Here is an 18,566-nt window from a genome sequence, read left to right as displayed (position 1 = left end):
TAAGTCAATGAACGAGGTGATACATTTGAAAATTGAAGCTCCATTAGATTCGTGTCCCTCTAGCTCCCCCACCCAAATAAAGGGTGTTGAAACTTTCTTGTGATGTTGATCCTTTAGAGTATAATTTACAAATTACCCTTTTGATACTTATATTCTTATGAATTTTCGATAGTGATGTACGAAATTGAATATAATGTGTACTTATGTTGTTATATACGTTTGATAATTTTATTAAATATTAATGCTGATAACAACATTGCATTATCACATCTAAAACTTGGTTTTAATTTTAACATAGTTGACCCTATGCCCCTTCATCATGATGTAGGCTTTTATTTTTTATTTTTTTTAAAGGTAATTAGTCATTAAGTTGTATTAGCCAATAGTAAGTTAGCCACTAATTAATGGGCAACGCAATTCTTTTTCCTTTTTAATAAAAGACAAAGCAATCTTCAAGTGTAATAGGGTATATATGCTTGTATTTTGTATGACAATAATACATTTTACATGAACCATCAGGTCTTGGTCTAATAACCTTTTACCAAAGGCACTGAAAACAAAGGGAACAATTTTCATAATAACGTCTCATATAACTAAAAGTAGTACGAGGGTTAGAGATAAGTTTATATAATTCAAATTTGTGTACCTTCAAGCCAGAAAATGTACATTCGTAACCAGGGCAAGTTTAAAATCTTTAAATTCAAATTAAATCCTTAGGCTATGTTTGCTTCATCTTAACTAAATTAAATTATTGTTGCTAAATAGTACGAGTAATTATTTTCACGGGTCAAAATTTACTGATTCCTATTTTTGTTCCAAAGTGTTTTTTTTTTTTTTTTCTTTCTTTTCTGAATTGAATTTATTTTTGATGAACTTAACTTACTTTTAATGAAGTGAACTTATTTTTACAAAATTAAAATTATTATTTTAGAAATATTATTTGAATATTACTCCGTATTTGTTATAAAAGTAAACATGTTTTTTTTGAAGATTTATAAAAGTAAACATAGAAGTAAATATTGTTAGAATTAAGTCAATATATATATCGTATTTGGTGTGGTGACTCTGGTGAGCTTATGACTATTTCAAAGTCTTGTTCATAATGACAAATTCTTGTTGTCAACATTTTTTTTTATTATTACTGTGCTACCGTCACCTACTCACCTCACATTGATTTAACTCTGTAACAATATTTACTATTATTAGTAACCTACTTACCAAACCTTAATTCCGTTAAATCACTTTAATCACAGTTAATGAGAACCACTCAATAATTGTAATTAAAATCCATATTAACGTTCAAATTAAGTACACCTTTTTGACGACTTGGGTAGAAATTATGATAGCACAAATTTTTCAAGTCGCAAGGAAATAAGAACTTATACACGTATACAGTATACTGTTACTTTTTTAATTTTTTTTTAAGGATATAAGCGATAAAGTTTATTAGACTCTAATTAATAATTACTTAAATTCAAGAGTCTAAAATTTTACTCCGATAAAAAAATTATTTACTGATTGATCCAAACACTTGTTGGTACGTACCCACTTGGATACATACTTGTATTGATATCATGATGTGCTTATACATCGCGTCCGTTTTGTAGTTTTGCTCTCTCTCTCTTTCTCTCTCTTTTCCTCAATAAAACATCCAGAAACAAAAACATAATAAGAGGGGAAACAAGATATGGACTCCTGTGATCCATTTCTTCCTTCATTTTCTGGAAATATCCCTTCTTCCCACTTTTTTCTCTTCAAATTTCACCAAATTTGCTCACTTCTTCATCACTTGCATCAACTTCCTGCTCTTTGATCTCTGTTTTCTCTCTCTTCACACAAATTGGAACTTGGAACAAACAGAATTGAGGGTAATTAATAGAAAGGTGTCTAATTTACTGTCAACTAAACTTACTATTTTTATCACTTGCTCTAGTACTTTTTATGGAAATTTTCTCTTCTTGGTATAGTTAAGAATTATGGGTTTTGATTTTTTCTTATTTTTCTGAAATGGGTTTTTTGAATTTCCAATTTTTATGGAGAAAGTTGGTGTCTTTTTTACATAAATTTTCTGGGGTTTAATAATGATGGTATTGAGAATTTAAGGGTATGTTTTTAAGATGGATTAACTGGGTCCCTTCTGCAATCTGGGTATTTGTTTATTTATTACTCTTAATAGAAAGATGGAGCTTTGTTTGATCATAACTTTTATGCATCCCCTTTGTTCAAAGAAGTATTTAATTATTATAAGCTTTTAATTTAAATTTAAGATATAATTTGCATCTCATGAAATCACTTATATTAGGAATGTAATGATTCAGAATATTTTTAAAAAATTGTTCTGTGGTTCTAGTGAATTTTCTGACAAATATTGGAATTCCATGTAAGATTCATTATTCTTAAACTTTTCTTGGTTAAAATACTTTCCGCTCTTCTAGATTTATCTTCATTTTATACCCAAAAAACCAAAATAACCTTACTATAAATTGTTTGTGATTCTTATCTTTTTAGTTCAGAATCACATTTCTTCCAACTTTGAATTATGCAATATATACTATGCTTTACTTGATGGGTCATTATAAATAGCAAGAATCACTGAATTTTAATTGGTGGATGTTGTTGTTACTAAATATTGAGGAAATATAATTGCAGGAAAATAAAAGAAATGGGTACTTGGTCATCAATGTTTAATGGGTTAGCAAGATCATTGTCAATTAAGAAAGTGAAGAATTCAGGAAATGGAGTTGTAGGTAGGGAAACTGCAGAGTCCATGGCAAAGGATGCTAAGAAGAATGATATGATATTAAAGTCATCAGGCATTGTTAATGTTGAGGGTTCGAAGAATTTCGCCTCAGTGTTCACCAAGAAAGGTCAAAAAGGTGTTAATCAAGATTGTTGCATTGTTTGGGAGGTATAAATCACTTGAACATATCATACATTTTATTTAAATTATATGTTATTGTACTTTGAAGTAATTATATGAATTATGTGCACTTAAATGATTAGTATTGGAATCCTTATGATTGGAGGGTATATGTTTATTTGTGTACAAGATTAGGTTGTTTGATGTTGAATGGTTTTATTCTCTCTGTTGGGAAGAAATGATTTGGTGAATGTTGTCAATGATTAGTTATAATTCATATTATAGACTAAAATAAGCTAAGGTTGGTTTAATTTGTGTCCATGACAGGAATTTGGATGTCAACCGGATATGATTTTTTGTGGCATTTTTGATGGACATGGTCCTTGGGGTCATTTTGTTGCAAAGACAGTGAGGGAATCGATGCCACCATCTTTGTTATGCAATTGGCAAGAGGCTCTTGCTCAAATGGTGCTTGATCCGGATTTTGATATGGAGGTAGAGAAGAAGATGAATTGGTTCAATATTTGGAAGCAATCCTATTTGAGGGCATGTGCTACTATTGATCAAGAACTTGAGCAACATAGAAGAATTGATGCATATTATAGTGGAACAACCGCCCTTTCAATTGTGAAACAGGTACTTTATTTCTTTCTACCTTCTAATGGCTGAGACTGTACGATTAGTTTGAGTGTAATCAACTAATTAAGTATGGATTACATTAGCGTAAATCAAAGATAGCTTGCATTCGTTATTTCATTTATCTATTTTTTTAGATGCTTACATGGTAAAAAGGAAGATAGCTTGCATTTGTTTGATTATATTCTTTTGGCTTAGATGCTTACATAATAAAAAGGGATTTATGACTACATACTTAGAACTTTGACCAATTCTCAAAGTTGTTTCCTAAAGCTTGCAAATTATGTTTAAGCATTGATTAGGCTGAGTGAGGTAGAAGTGATGAATTAATTCTGCAATGAACTGTTAAACAGGATGTTGCTTGATCTTGAGATTTGAGAGTGGCAATATCAGTAAGCCAAATTCATCCCGGGCCAAAGTAAGGGTTTGATTCTCATTAATTTGAGCTTCAGCCTTTGAAATTCACAGCTTAAATTGCGCTCTCTCCTTAGCTGATGAAAAACGTTTCATGTTTTGATCTTTTGCATGTTTGCATTCACGTTTCTACACGAGTCAGCTCCTGTGATTTCCACGGTTATAGTTCGTTTGTGGTCCTGTAGTCTGTAGTTGTGTGAAGATATCATGTGCACAGTTCTATCATTTTCATTGCTTGGGATCATCTCTTCCAGGCCATGTCCCTGCATTTGAAAAAGCTATGGAAATCATTTTAGTGGAGGGTCCTACTTAGAGAGTTAAAGCTAATCACTCCTGAGAATGATGAATGGATATTATAATTTTTGATAAACCATCAATTTGTGGCCCATAACAAATTCTTCTCAGCCTCAATTTCTCACCTATTGTGGATTTCGCTTTCAGTATATCTAATGAGAATCTTGTCTGTTATAACAAGTTTAAAGACATATAACTTTAAGAATAATCCACTTCAACATACATAACAAGCCATCATATTTAAAAACCATGTGCTAAAGAGGGCGTCGTTGGATTTGGAATGCTTAATTAGTAGATTGGCTAATGATGCCCATCATTTTTGTGGACTTTGGGGGTTAGACTTCAACAGCCTTTTTTGTAGCATGCGGAATCTGAGGCAGATTATGTACTTTTCCCACTAATTACTCTTATTAAATCTGTATGATTATATTAATACATATATGTGACCATTAGAGGACAAATTGCTTGTTCATTTTGTCATAGGTTTCTTTTATAATGGTGATGACATGTAGAATTGACATGAACTGACAAACAGAATTAGTGTTGGATTAGGTACCTCCCGTACATTCTCCTTTTTCGTGAATATAATAGGAAAGTTAAACCCGGTGATCATTTTAATAGCAACTTGTTTAAGTTAGTGACTTCCACTTAATTTTTTTGGACTATCTAGTCTGTGAACATATTGTATCTGTTAAGGCTGGGAGCTAAAAAAATCTAGCAGGATGCTGCTTTCCTAGTCAAATTGATCTTTGTCAAAGAGATGGAAACTTACGAAACTTATGCTTCTAAGACTCATTTAAATTCTTTAACTAGTATAACAATGTAGTCAATGTGTGAAAAGGCTTTATGATCGGAAATAGTTTAATCATGTATACTGATTTCAGTTTTTCACATTGTTTCTCTTTGCCAGGGTGACAAAATTATCATTGCTAATGTTGGAGACTCTCGTGCTGTATTGGGTACTACTTCAGATGATGGTGACTTGGAAGCTGTACAGCTAACTATCGATTTCAAGCCCAATTTGCCTCGTGAGTTCACCATAATCTCTGACCTCCTGCCATAGTGCAACTCAGGAGTAGTTAATTTTAACTACATGTCAAATCTTCATCACATCCTGTTTATGCTATCATAATTTTTGGATTCTTATGCTCTGATTTTTGCTAACAGAGGAAGCTGAGCGAATAATGCAATGTAATGGACGAGTATTCTGCTTACACGATGAGCCTGGAGTACATAGGGTGTGGCTACCTGACGAGGAGGTGCCCGGGCTAGCAATGTCTAGAGCTTTTGGGGATTATTGCATCAAGGATTTTGGCCTTATATCTGTGCCTGAAGTAACACAAAGGAATATTACCAGCAAAGACCAGTTCATTGTGCTGGCTACCGATGGGGTATGTGCATGTACTTTCTGAGTTTATTTAATACACCTCTTGCACATTAGAGAATAATATGCTTCTAATACAGTATTATTTATTTGCTTCCATAGTGAAGTCTTATAAATTCTCTAATGTTTTGATTGGTGCATTAGTTCACGTAAGCTACACTCGTCCAAATTAGATGATATACTTCGTACAAGTATTAAATTGGAATCATGTGCTCTGGATTATTTAAACTTTGAAAGGGCAATGAATCAACAAACTCTTGTATACAATGACTCATGGTTTATGTCTGATATGCAAGTATGAAACTCGTAAGCTTTACGACTTTCTTAAGAGATAGATAGGATCACTTTAGTCAGCCAATTGCCCTCTCGTCCTTTAGGAAATGTACAGCCTTTTATTTTGGAGTTTTCTTATAAACATTTAGAATCTGAATGAGTCATCTTCTTTGATATCAAAAGGAGGGAAAGAATTCTGTACCTGGATGTTGTAGGTCTTATTGTCGACTTGTCGTGGCTTTGTTAAACCTGTTTTAAATGTTCTATGCTAATAAGAAAAATCTGTTAGCTAGACTTTAAGTTTTTCTTTATTTTTTGAGGGTATACTTTATAAAAACTTGCTCAAAAATACATTTCAAACACGTAGTATAATATAGCTGTAACAAAGTTAGCTAAGTAATCACGGACCTGATTAAATTTGTCATTGTTGGTAATTTCGTTGATTCCTGTGTGCTCTGGTTCCGTATTATATAATTGTGGAGGACAAGTTAGGCTTAAATCCTACTTATTCCTTACATATATGTGTCTCTATGAATTAATATAAGTGCAAAACATTGACAATGAATTTTATGCACCAGGTATGGGATGTGGTTTCTAATCAAGAGGCGGTACAAATTATATCTTCAAGCCCTAATCGAGGCAAGGCCGCTAAGAAATTAGTAGATCATGCAGTCCGAGAATGGAAGCGAAAACGGCGAGGGATTGCAATGGATGATATCTCAGCAGTTTGCCTCTTTTTCCACTCTTTACCCGAATAACTCCAAAGCCTAACCTCTGTATTCATTGAATAGAAAGAGATAATTGTGGGCGAAAAAAAGGCAAAAGTTTGGAAAAAATCACACAGCTTTGTAATGTATGTGTCAATTGTGCTGTGGTTGATCAGTAAAATGTGTGATTCTTGTGAATGTCAAAATTCTCTTATGTGCATCTTATCTTTCTTTGTGCATTTTTATCTTCGGTTGATATTCGATTCATTGGCTTCGACCTTTAAAGGGAATTCCACTAGAACATGTAAGGTTTTGGGGAAAGCAGGTAGAAAGTATAAGGATTTGAATGATGGAGAACGAATGCAAAAGTTCACTTGTAAATTACAAAATCAATGCGATATTAAATGTAATGGCGACCCTTTGGTTTCAAAAAAACAAAAAAAAATGTAATGGCGACCCTTTGAGAACTTAAAAATTTTCTACTAGTAACTCAGAAGATTTGATCTGAACATTTTTAACAGGGCAATATTAATTCCACAGGACAAAACAAAAGGGCTTCAGAATGCTAAGATAATTCAGATTAGGTTCGTGAAAAATGTTCGAGTAATAAGGCGAGTTATTTCCCTTAGTAATAAACATTCTTAATTTGATGGTATGAACATCAAAATTATGCCAGTGATTGATAAAATTACCTTCTCCAAAATCCAAAATTGCATCTGGAGTACCGCAATAGCCCAAAACATCAAATTGCTAGAGCTGAAGTAAATTGAAACAAATTAAATTTGTTGAAGAAAGTGACTAGAGTGATAAAGATGTAAAAGATCTAAAATAAAAAATAAAATGAAAGAATCCCACATCGAAGAGTGAGAAGAGTAGAAGACCAGAACACTGGTTTAAATTGTATTCTCTAACAATTAAAATGAGTTAACCCGTCCTGTCAGGGGTGCGTGGCGACTCGTTGATGAACGCCTAGTGATGGCGGGTCGTGCCGACACCACCTAACGAACACACAACTATTAAGGCGAGTGAGTTCCCTGCCCTACTTTCGGCAGGTCTTGCCCGTCAATTTTTGGAAGCTCCGTAAAGGAGTTCACCACCCTAACTATTTCTAATCTTAAATTTGACTTTAATATCTGGGTGATAAATTTTAAAAAAAAAAAAACTGCCGGTAACTTCCATGTTCAGTCGTGAAACCCATATCGAAAAGTTGCAAAAAGAATTGTTTTAGTCCTGCCATGTATATAAATCAAATTTTTATACAAAAATATTTCTGAAAAACAAAAATCAGAAATACCAATTTGTAAGTGCTATTTGGCTTGTTTAATTTATGCTTTTTTTATGGTTTCCCTTAAAAAAAAAATAAATAAAATAAAAAAAAACTTATAAACGGAATTAATTGTAGTTGATAAGTAAATTTTCTTTACGGCTTTACATGTATTTGTTTAATGTAAATTTTTTTAATATTTGTTTTCAATAACTAGTACTTGTTTAATATAAACGACACCGAAAAAGAAAATTCAAAACAAAACAAAAACTAGTTATTCAATATTTTATCTTTCTTTCAAGTTATACTGATATTGGTCACAAAATAAAAATTTTAATTTTGTAAGCAACAAACTTACATAGTACTTCGTACATACGAGTATATATTATGAAATGTGGGAAAATACAAGAATAATTTCCTTCCCATATAACCATATTGGCCACATGAGATCTTGAGGCTAAAAGTCGTAGTTGATTTTAATATGGTCCAGTAAAGCATCCATATGGAGTACTTTCATCACTGGCTTTTGTGCAACTTCAGGAGCTGCAAGAACCTCATTGGGGTATGGCCATTCAGGCTAGGAATGATCGAATGAAGTCCATTCCAGATCAATATGGCTTGAATGCTTTTAGAGTCGAACAACCTAAATGATCCTAGTTACCCAACAAAGAATGCAGATTGCATTCACTCTTTCCAAATTGTACAAAATGATTCCTAATCCTGCAAAAGCACGAATGATTGGCCCACTCAGAGCATGACCATAAAGATGGTATATCGATCACAATATTACATAATTACTTGTAAAGCCCCAGATTAGCAAACATAGTAAATTGCTAATCAATGCTCATGGCTTCTGCACTCCCGCTCGGATCTTGTGGGCCAACCTTCTGCTCTTCAGACTGATTTTTCATCTCTTCAACTAGACTCCTCTGTTCATCTTCAATTGTCACCTGCAACTCATCCACCTAAACAAAATACAAATAGTCAATAAGATGTTATGTCCTTTCTAATCTTCTTCAATCAATTGCATTGCAGCATTGCACTAACAGGGTGCAGAAAGTCTATAATCCCCTTAACGTATACAAAGGGCAAAAAGTCCTTTACCAAAGGCCAACTCTAGTTTGGTTCACTAAGGAGTAAGGGCATATTGGTGTTGTTTACCTAAATTGTTAAGCAAATAGAACTCCAGATAACTATGATGAACTGACATCCATTATCAACATAAATGACGCGACTGAGGGAAAACAAGTAATACAGCAGTCCCTCAAAGGGGAAAAAAGGTAATACAGCAGATTTAAAACATACCACTTGTAATAACAGAGCAAACTGTTTCTTGCGAAGTTCCAGCATCCTTGTACTAGCCATGTCTTCTGCTTCCAAGGCAGCTATCTCTTTCTCAAGTTCAGCTATCATCTTCTCTGTTTCTGACCTAGGGGGCTGTGTGGCAATTAGTTTTCGTATCGTCTCACACTCCTCCTTGTGCTTTCTCTCAATCTTGCTGGCTTCAAGTTCTTTCTTTAGGTTTTCTATTTCTGCATGAACCTGAAGAATCTGGCTATTAATCTCATCATTCAACTCGTTGAAATGCTCTTTTTCCCTCACATTTGCATCAACAACTGCTTTGCTTTTCAATAATGGGATCTCGAAAGTGGTAAGCTCCTGCAAAAAGGTCTTCGCAAGTCTCTCACAATCATTGTAATTATCTGCATTCTTCTCAACCTCAACGACAAAGGCAGTAAATTTCTTTTGTAGCTTCTTCAATGGAGGTTCACCTCTTGTTGTGGTTGTGCGAGTGAGGAGCCTGTGCTTTATAATTGCGTCGTCTTCATGAGGACCAAAAGCATAGTGGGCAGCCATTGCCTCTCCCTTGCCAACGACCCTTCTTCCTTTCAGCATTGAAAAAGCTGGTAGCAACATAAATGTTAAAAAGATGCATATACAAAGCCATTAGGCGTGAAGATATAACAGGCTCGCGGCCGGAAAGCATTTTTAGCCAAGGGAAGACAATTTAAATTATTGCAGCAAATATCTAGCAGGTTGCATAGAACTAGGATATAAATAAATCAGCTACGGCCTGCAAAAAGTTGAGGAAACAGAAGAAACATTTCCATTTGTTTATCCATTATCATTTTTCTCTTATGTCTTTCCTAAGCTCTGGTAGAGAAGCATGGAGTAATAAGCTAACATCTAATAAAAAAATCTATCTACATACAAAGACCCCTTTTCACATTTAATTTACATTACGAGAAGGAGAGTATTTAATAAGGTTAAGCTCAAATATATCAAAAATTGTCTCATCTCACATATGTTTTTTCAAAACAAAAAATAACTTTTAATAAAATAAAAAATGCTAAAAAATAGGAATCAAAAGCGTCCATTGTCTAATGGATAGGACATAGGTCTTCTAAACCTTTGGTATAGGTTCAAATCCTATTGGACGCAATATATTTCCATATATTTTTTCTATATCCATGTGAAAAACGGCATTTTTTAAAAATAAAAAATAAAAATTCGAAGAGAGATCGATTTCTTTATGCTTGTTCCTGAAGTAGAAAGCGTTCCATTTGTTCTTGAATTGCTTCCTGGTAAGAACCTGAGGGAAGGATATCCCAACAGAACTTTTCTATAGCACACAAGTATATAAGTAAAAAGAAGATGACCCCAAATCACTATAAAAGAGGAGTACGGTTAACATCCCTGAAAAATTAGAGCTCAAGTCCACACATGAACTTCGACGGAGTTGTTCGAATGTGACTTGACCTTGAGCAAATTTTTAAGTAACCAGGCTTTTTTTACACAGCCTCTCCATCAGCTCAAATGCTCAATCAATATCCAATCAGAAATCGGTAAGCTGGCGTCATTCTAATTCAGTTCTCAGCATAAGGAAAGGGAAAAGATTTTTTTTTCAGAGAAAAAAATACTACCTTTTTATTTTCCATAATCTACTCTACTGAAACACAGGGGTAAAAGTTCCAAAACAAATATTGGTGAGATCAACTGATGTAGGCTTTACAGTTTAGACCCTCAGCGATGATGACTATACCTAACAAACTATTGTAAATTAAAAAGCATAGATGGTATCACTCCTATAGGAAGATGAGGGGATAATGGAAGCATCAAAACAAGCCGAGAGAGGCCCAAGATGACCGAGAAGGAGAGAGTTAAAAAAATCTCATGAAGAAAGCAATGGATAGAAGGGAATGGTGGAAGAGAGCTTATGTGGATGACAGGTTCATGCAGCCAGCCCTATCGATTGGGGAAGTAAGCTTTCATTTTGTTGCTGTATCATTCCCCCACAATCCCCCTACTTAAGAACTGGGATGAATAGGTTGAAGATGACCTTGATTTGACAACAAAATGTGAGAAGCTGTGTGATATGATCCAATATCAAAGGATGAACCCCCACTTGTGAAACTACTCTCCAAGAGCTTCAAATAATTCAGACCATGATAGCAGTTAGATCAATGTGTATCATATTGTGGATAGGTTCTGAATTTCACCTAAGACAGCAGTTTGGATAGAAGCTACTTTTCCATACCCCTTGTAAAATGTGTGAGATCTATATTTTATAGCAAAATCCCAAGGCCTCAGACCTCACAAAGGCACAGAGCTCTTAAAAAGGTTGAAGCTTGAGCACACTCAATGTAGATAACTAGTGAAAATGGAAAGCAAAGGGAGAAAAGAGCGAAAATCAATGTTCATGCTCTAAGTAAAGATGCTAGTGTCCCTTAATTAGGCTTTCATATAGTAATTGACAAGCCATCATCCACTTTTCCTCATAGGGAAGGAAACAACAAATAGAAGGAAATGGAAGACGAGAACTTGGACGACAATGGGAGATAGATTATTGGTTCATGCAGCCAACCCCATCTATTTGAGAATAAATCTTTGATGTTGTTTTGTATCAATCCCACCCCCTTCCGGCAAATGGGAAGAATAGGTCAAAGATAACTCTAATTTGACCCATAATCAATGAGCCCAAACTTGTTAGACTACTCCAAGAGCCTCAACTATATATGATCAGGACAGCAGAATAAGCTCAGAGCAATCTCTCCACAATATAACACACTGATTTGATTATTAAGGAAATTGTGAATTTCAACTAAGACAGTTTACAGAGTTCATCTGTGGACTCTGTTTGGATAAAACCTACATTTCCGTACCCTTATCCAAGATAAAAAGGCTGAAGTTTGAGCACACTCGGTGTAGATAGCGTGGAAAGCAAAGGGAGAGAAGACGGAAAAATCAATGCCCATGCTTTAAGCATAGACGCGCTATTCTCCCTTGATTTTCATATATCATTTGACAAGCCATCATCGACTTTCCCTCGTTGATCTTGAATGACATAGACAACTATTCATAAAAGGGAGATAGCTCCCACCTCAAACCTTACCTTTATTGCAACGGAAATTATTTCAGGTATCTTTAGGAATAACAAAATTTAGAATGACATTATAAATGACTGAATTGTCAAGGTGCTAATCAACAATCGACAACATTCTTTCACTTTCTCAAATCTCAATAACAAAATTGCTACTTTCTCCTACCAAATTAGATAAATCCTCATTAATTCTCACCAACCTCTCACCCAAAATCAAGCTTAAACCCTAACCCCCAAATATGAGTTCCTCCCTAAATGATAAAGAGTTCTGCATTACATTAGTAACCAAATTTGATTCAATTAGAAAATTATGCTTGAAAATTCACATAAAATTAGGAAAAAAGGATCCAATTTCATAGTTCCATCCTAACATAAAAGGCAAATTTGATTCAAATGTCAAATTAGGCTCGAAAAGTCACAATTTTTTCTTATTTAGCAAAAGAATCGGTCTACTGAAGAACCCTAAATTGACAAATAAAATTAACGATAAACCCTAGACTGTGAACTTGATATTCGATGATTACCCAAAAAAAATACGAGCATTAATAATTGTAATAATAATCAGTGGAAGATAGTAGTACCAGAAGTCGCCTCAATGGAGAACGTGGAATGCGCTTCAATTGGAAACTGATATAGAGTGAAAACGAGGAGACCAGAGAAACGTCTTCGGTTCTGATTGCTCAGTATAAACTATAAACATGTATCGAGTATTATTTTTCTTGTGTTTGTTAGGCGATAATGCTAAATACTCCCACTGTTTTTAAAGGTTTAGTTGTGGCGTGTGTGGACATTTATTTTAGCCAAAAGAGCAAAGAGACAAATATAAATGGAAAACACTAGCTAAAATCCGTTTGGCATCACTGCGGTTTTCTGTTTTTTGGTTTTTTGTATTTTAAAATCATATGATATATGTCATATAATGAATTAAAAATTAGTCACACTTATTAAAATCATGATAATTTTGAAAACTGACAACAGAAAACTGGAAACACCTTTTTCTTGTTTCCTATTTTTGGTTTTTGGTTTTCAAAAAAATTGGAAACTAAAAACCAAAAACAATGCCAAACAAGCCCTAAAATTAGGGGTTTTAGTTTTGATATCGGATCGGGTCTGATATGGTCGGGTTGGGTGTGCTTTTGACACCTCCAGCTAAAATATGAGAGGAAGAAATATTATAAAAATAAGAGTAAAGTTAAAAGGAGGAGATTGAACTTAATTTTACTGAACTGAATTATTTTTACTTAATATGGAGTATTTTTTTTAAGCTGAAGTGAACAGGGCCTAAGTGGGGTTTGTAAATTTGGAATTGGACACTTTCGAAAAAATAGGGCAATGGAAACAGCAGAGGGAGTTTTTTGCAAAATACGTGAAATAAATGGAGTTAGTGAGTTACTCAAAGATCGTTTGTTTTATATAGGAAGTGAAAATTCTCATGAAATTCTAATTTATGGGAATTAAATTTTATAATCACATTCGTGGGAATTTCTTAAAGTTGTTTGATAGCTAAGAAGGGAAGTAAACTTGCCTAAGTACCTAGGGTCTAGGGGGACTAAATATTTCCCTATATCTTGTGGGAACTGAAAATTCTTAGGAAGTTCCCGTTCCCCCATTTCACCAAATTTTATTCAACAAAACAACCTATACTCATTTTTGCTATTTCTAATAACTCTAAATTCTTGTGTTTTTAATGTAAACCAAACAACGTACACCTTAATTTGTGCATTAAATTAGGCGTGTGAATATGAGGTTATGCATCCTTAATTAGCTATACCTTTGTTTGTCATGCCTATATGGATATACAAGCTTTTAATTATAGTTGGATTTAATTGGATTGAATACAAGTTTACTTATTTTTTCCCTTTTTCTATATTATAACTACTTCAACATCAAAAGACACTAATTTTCATTGATTCGTACAGTATTTATAATTGACAGTTAACGACAAAAATATATATATATTTAACAAAATCAAACAAGAATTAACGACGACCAAGGAAGAACTAAGAATCCAAATATGTAAATATAACAATTCGACGCATTCTTGATTCGCAAAATATAACAATTTGACACATTCTTGATTCATACACCTTTATAAGTGCATCCGTTGTCGCTCTGCAATATTGGGAGGAAGTAAATAGTTATGATAATTTCAATTCAACATGAATCTGAGCAACCAACATCAATCGTAACCCTACATAGCCTGAGACAATTCCAAGTGCAAAGAAAACCTTGTTTCCTAAGAGATCGAAAAAAACATTGTATTTCAAATGACAAAACCCTTTCTTTCGAGGGAGAAAGTTTCCTCCTAGTCGAGGAACCATTATTATAATAAGCTAAAAATAAAAAAGCAAGAAACAAACAAAAATAAAAAATCGAGAGTTTCCACCGGTAAGATCCAATTTAAGCCTCTTTAAAAATTAACACTGGAGCATTAGAGCATAGGGTTTAGAAAAGAAAGCGAAGGAAGAGTGGAACCTCCTATTGTCTTTTTTATTTTAAGTGAAATCTCTGGTTGCTAAATCAATAATCAATAATCAATCAATAATATATACTAAACGACACACCAGCAATGACACGTGTCATCTTTTGGTGTGTCCTTAGTATATATATATTTTTTTTAAAAAAAAAAACTATTAAAAATTAGATTGAGAATATAAGTATAATATTTTCTTCCAAAATTTAGGGAAAAAAAATCATAAAATAATATATTTACCAACTTAAATATCTTAATATATATTTATATAAATTTCTATGTAAGTAATTACTTTAATGTAATACGAGTACGGATTATTAATAGTAAAAAATCTTGAATATATATCTTCCACCCAACATAATTGGTGAATGAAAAATTAGCATGTGAAATAAAAAATAATAATAACAACTTAAATATGCCATTAGGGTTCAAAATAAAAGAAATCTTGAAGAAAAAAAATATAATATGTAGTCATAAAAATAAAAAAATATTTTAATTGCTTTATTTGGGATAAAATAATAAATAGATTTTGGACCAAATCATTTTTTATATTTAAATAGATCTTCTATTTCAGAGAATGAAAAACCGTGCATGGCACGGGATCTAACCCAGTAAATGAATAATTAATTGCCTTCGTATGTTGTTTTGTTTCGTATTAATTTGGATGTATTTGGAACATCTCATCTTATCGGCAAAATTAGCTTGTTTGGCTAATATCATTATCAAATTAAATAAGCTATTTTGGATAGTTTGGTGGAAAGCTGATTCAAATAGCTCATCCCATTAAATAGGCTTTTTTCATTAACTTACTCGATATCTTAAAGTGAAAACGCCTATACCCATCTATAATCTACTTCCTTCGTTCTATTAATATTGCAACAATGATAAAATTATGCATCCCAAAGCACATTTTATATGCTAAAGATCTATAATTATGTAAGAATTAAAGTTATAAAAAATTGATATTACAGTATAAAAGTGTTTTATAAGACGGGTCCAATAAGATCCCACTTGACTATATTTTGTTTAACATATAAATCATATTATATGGTCAAACAAGAGTGATGAATAGTTGCAAAAGGTCCATTGTTGCAATATTAATAGAACGGAGGAAGTATAACTTTATTAAAACTCAATAAAATAACATGGTATCGCCATGTGTCATCATTCCTTTAATAAATTTGGAGTCACATGAGCAATGACATGTCAATACCTATTCATCTACCTTAAATACCAAAATTCATTGCAAAACCACTAAATTTAAGAACAACATTTATCATCACACTAACAATGCCTCTTAATACTTATTGCGCCTAATAGAATGATTTAACCTAATAGCGTTAAAACAATTTAATTTGACTGTAATGCTCTTTATTTCGCAAATTTGTATTAACTACTCAATATATTATTGTTTTACTATTTATTATTCAATTAATAAGCACACCTAAAATCATTTTTTAAAAATTCTAACTTTTATTCACTGTTAAAACATTATAACTGTTGATGAGCATAAAATATTCCCACCATATATTTTTTTAGTGTACTCCCTTTAATGTCTAATCAAATTGACAAATTAAACATTGACTATTGATTTTTTTTTTTTTTAAATAAAATAAAAAATACTATAATACAATACAAGTAATCATGACCCGGAACATTGTCCAGCCAAAAACTAGTTTAATCTAACACTCTATTTCAATTACCTACTCCATAATTACCTTAATTATTGGTCATTTAGCATACTTAAACAACTTTTAGCAATCAACTATATATTTACCAATATATTTTATACAACCAATTAATCAAATAAGTTAATACAATTATATAGCCAAAGCCAATTAACACAATCAGTTTCATCTTTAAGCTTTTTACCAAGCGCGACTTCCATCGTATCTTCTTTTATTTCAAAAGAAAAAGAAAAGAGGTTTATATAAAATAAAATTATATATGTTCATATATCAAATAATACTTGTATAAGTTTTACTAAGCTCAGCTTGTCTAGTGGAAAGGATAGCACCTTCCAACCATGACGTTGGAAGTTCAATCCATAGTGACAAATTGGGAGGTGGAATTCCCTTTCCTTCACCCCTCTCTACCAATTTGTCTAGCCGAGTTAACCCGTAAGGAGTTTCAATCCGACAGGGCCCTTAATCAAATCTCGGAAGAAAATAATTAGTAAATTAAGTTCATATAAATTACATACACAGATTATTCCTTCATTAGTTAAAACAAAATAATACGAGTCACTCAAATGAACAAATGGGATTACTTACAGTGAGTTTGGGTTACTCTAAGAATAAGGAGTTACTCTTATAGATTATGTGGTTATTCATACGAATAAATAACAACCACCCTTATAAATTATCGTGGTCAAGACTTATCGAAAATAAAAATAAGTTTAGGAATAATCAAGCGAGCCAAACATAATCTTATTCTTCCATTGATTTTTATCGAACCAATGTTGATTTTGTTATTTGCTCACATAAGTTCGTTAGATACAAAATACTCCTTTTGTTTTTAATGTCTTTTTAACAAGCATATGCAAAACTTAAACTAATAATTTTTTTTATTTATCAATAAAACATAAATTATAATCAAATCACACGTGCTGATAATCTTGATGATTTGATTTGCAGTGTGAATCGAATCGTTAAAAGTTCTTTTTAATGAGATAAGATTGCATAATCTGATAGGATCTGATTTGAGGAATTATCTGGAATGTATCCACATTACACATCTATTAAACGTGTAATTGAAAAGACAAAATATCACGAGAAGTTAGAGAAGTGAGATTAAGAATAAACACGAGATTCACAGTTGCATGTGTATAGTCACATAACAGTTAAATAAATGAAAAAATTGTACATAATTAATCACCTCTCAAAATACCTAAGTTTGACTTTACCACCATTTTTATTAAAATATAACTACCCCAAAATTATATAAAGTCAGATTTCATCACCTATTAACTAAAAATTATCGAGTTTTGTGTCGAAACATGGTTTATTAAGGTTTTGGTAGTCACAAGTTGATGTTACTTTATTTCCATTGTATTAATCATATAAAATGCGATCAAAGTTATTTATTTCTTACCGCATAAAGGATAAGTAAGTCAAACTTTTAGAAGTATTTTTTTTTGAAAAAAGGTATTATTTATAATTGCAATTGTAATCAAAGATAAGATAAGGATAAAAAACAATAAATTTTTTTTTTGAGGAAAAGGATAAAAAAAAACAATTATTGTATTAATGAAGGAGTATAAATTTATTTACAAATATTAATAATTGTATATATTGTTCTTCAAAAAAAAAAAAATTGTATATATTGATACTCCCTCCGTTCCTAAATTACATTCCTCCTTTCTATTTTTGGTATTCCAAAATTACATTCCCTCTTTCTATTTATGGTAAGTTTTTTTTAGTAAATCAACTCTCTTTTTCTGTTTTATATTTAATGCTTTCTCACTCATCCTTACCTAATCTCACTCATAATTCTTGTACCAAATTCCAATGAATATGATTGGTTAAAAATTTTCAATTAGGAGCATGTGATTGGTCCTTTTTTTTTTGCAAGGATTGATGACATGTCATGAGTAATAACTAATCTATCTTTGTACTTCCCATCACATTATCTAATTATTGTTATTTGTCTTATTCTTCCCTCCTTAATTCCCGTGTAAATTTCCAAAGAGGAATGTAATTTAGGGACGGAGGGAGTAAAAGAAAACAAATCAAGTAAATTAATTAACAAATTCAACAAAAATGGAAATAAATGGGATCAGATTAGATACGCTGAACCTAGAATTAACTATTTTCACGTCTTCAAAAAAAATAAAAAATAAAAAATAAAAAATATAAAAAATAAAAAATCAGTGTCGTAA

The 18,566-nt window shown here is 32.3% G+C and overlaps 2 protein-coding genes across 4 annotated transcripts; one reads left to right on the top strand and one right to left on the bottom strand.

Moving 5' to 3' along the window:
- The first annotated feature begins 1,626 nt into the window (after positions 1 to 1,626).
- On the top strand, positions 1,627 to 6,807 carry LOC145604864 (putative protein phosphatase 2C 73). Of its 2 annotated transcripts, none has more exons than XM_081660842.1 (6): positions 1,627 to 1,868; positions 2,650 to 2,908; positions 3,188 to 3,496; positions 5,115 to 5,232; positions 5,372 to 5,595; positions 6,440 to 6,807. In XM_081660842.1, exons 2-6 carry the CDS (start codon positions 2,663 to 2,665, stop codon positions 6,617 to 6,619), a joined length of 1,077 nt encoding a protein of 358 aa, XP_081516968.1. In that variant the 5' UTR covers positions 1,627 to 1,868; positions 2,650 to 2,662; the 3' UTR covers positions 6,620 to 6,807. The 2 variants fall into 2 exon arrangements, with proteins under 2 accessions (XP_081516968.1, XP_081516967.1); XM_081660841.1 differs by having other exon boundaries at positions 1,627 to 1,883.
- Positions 6,808 to 8,493: 1,686 nt separating this feature from the next.
- LOC145604996 (THO complex subunit 7B-like) lies at positions 8,494 to 12,943 on the bottom strand. Of its 2 annotated transcripts, XM_081660998.1 has the most exons (3): positions 12,795 to 12,941; positions 9,138 to 9,736; positions 8,494 to 8,797 (listed from the first exon to the last, which is right to left on the bottom strand). In XM_081660998.1, the coding sequence occupies exons 2-3, from the start codon at positions 9,726 to 9,728 to the stop codon at positions 8,666 to 8,668; spliced, it is 723 nt and encodes a 240-aa protein (XP_081517124.1). In that variant the 5' UTR covers positions 9,729 to 9,736; positions 12,795 to 12,941; the 3' UTR covers positions 8,494 to 8,665. The 2 variants fall into 2 exon arrangements, with proteins under 2 accessions (XP_081517124.1, XP_081517123.1); XM_081660997.1 differs by lacking the exon at positions 8,494 to 8,797 and having other exon boundaries at positions 8,979 to 9,736; positions 12,795 to 12,943.
- Between the last annotated feature and the right edge of the window lie 5,623 nt (positions 12,944 to 18,566).

The sequence above is a fragment of the Chenopodium album genome, chromosome 22, assembly GCF_948465745.1.
Source record: "Chenopodium album chromosome 22, dcCheAlbu1.1, whole genome shotgun sequence".
Taxonomy (NCBI): Eukaryota; Viridiplantae; Streptophyta; class Magnoliopsida; order Caryophyllales; family Amaranthaceae; genus Chenopodium; species Chenopodium album.
This window is presented reverse-complemented; position numbering and strand designations above follow the sequence as displayed.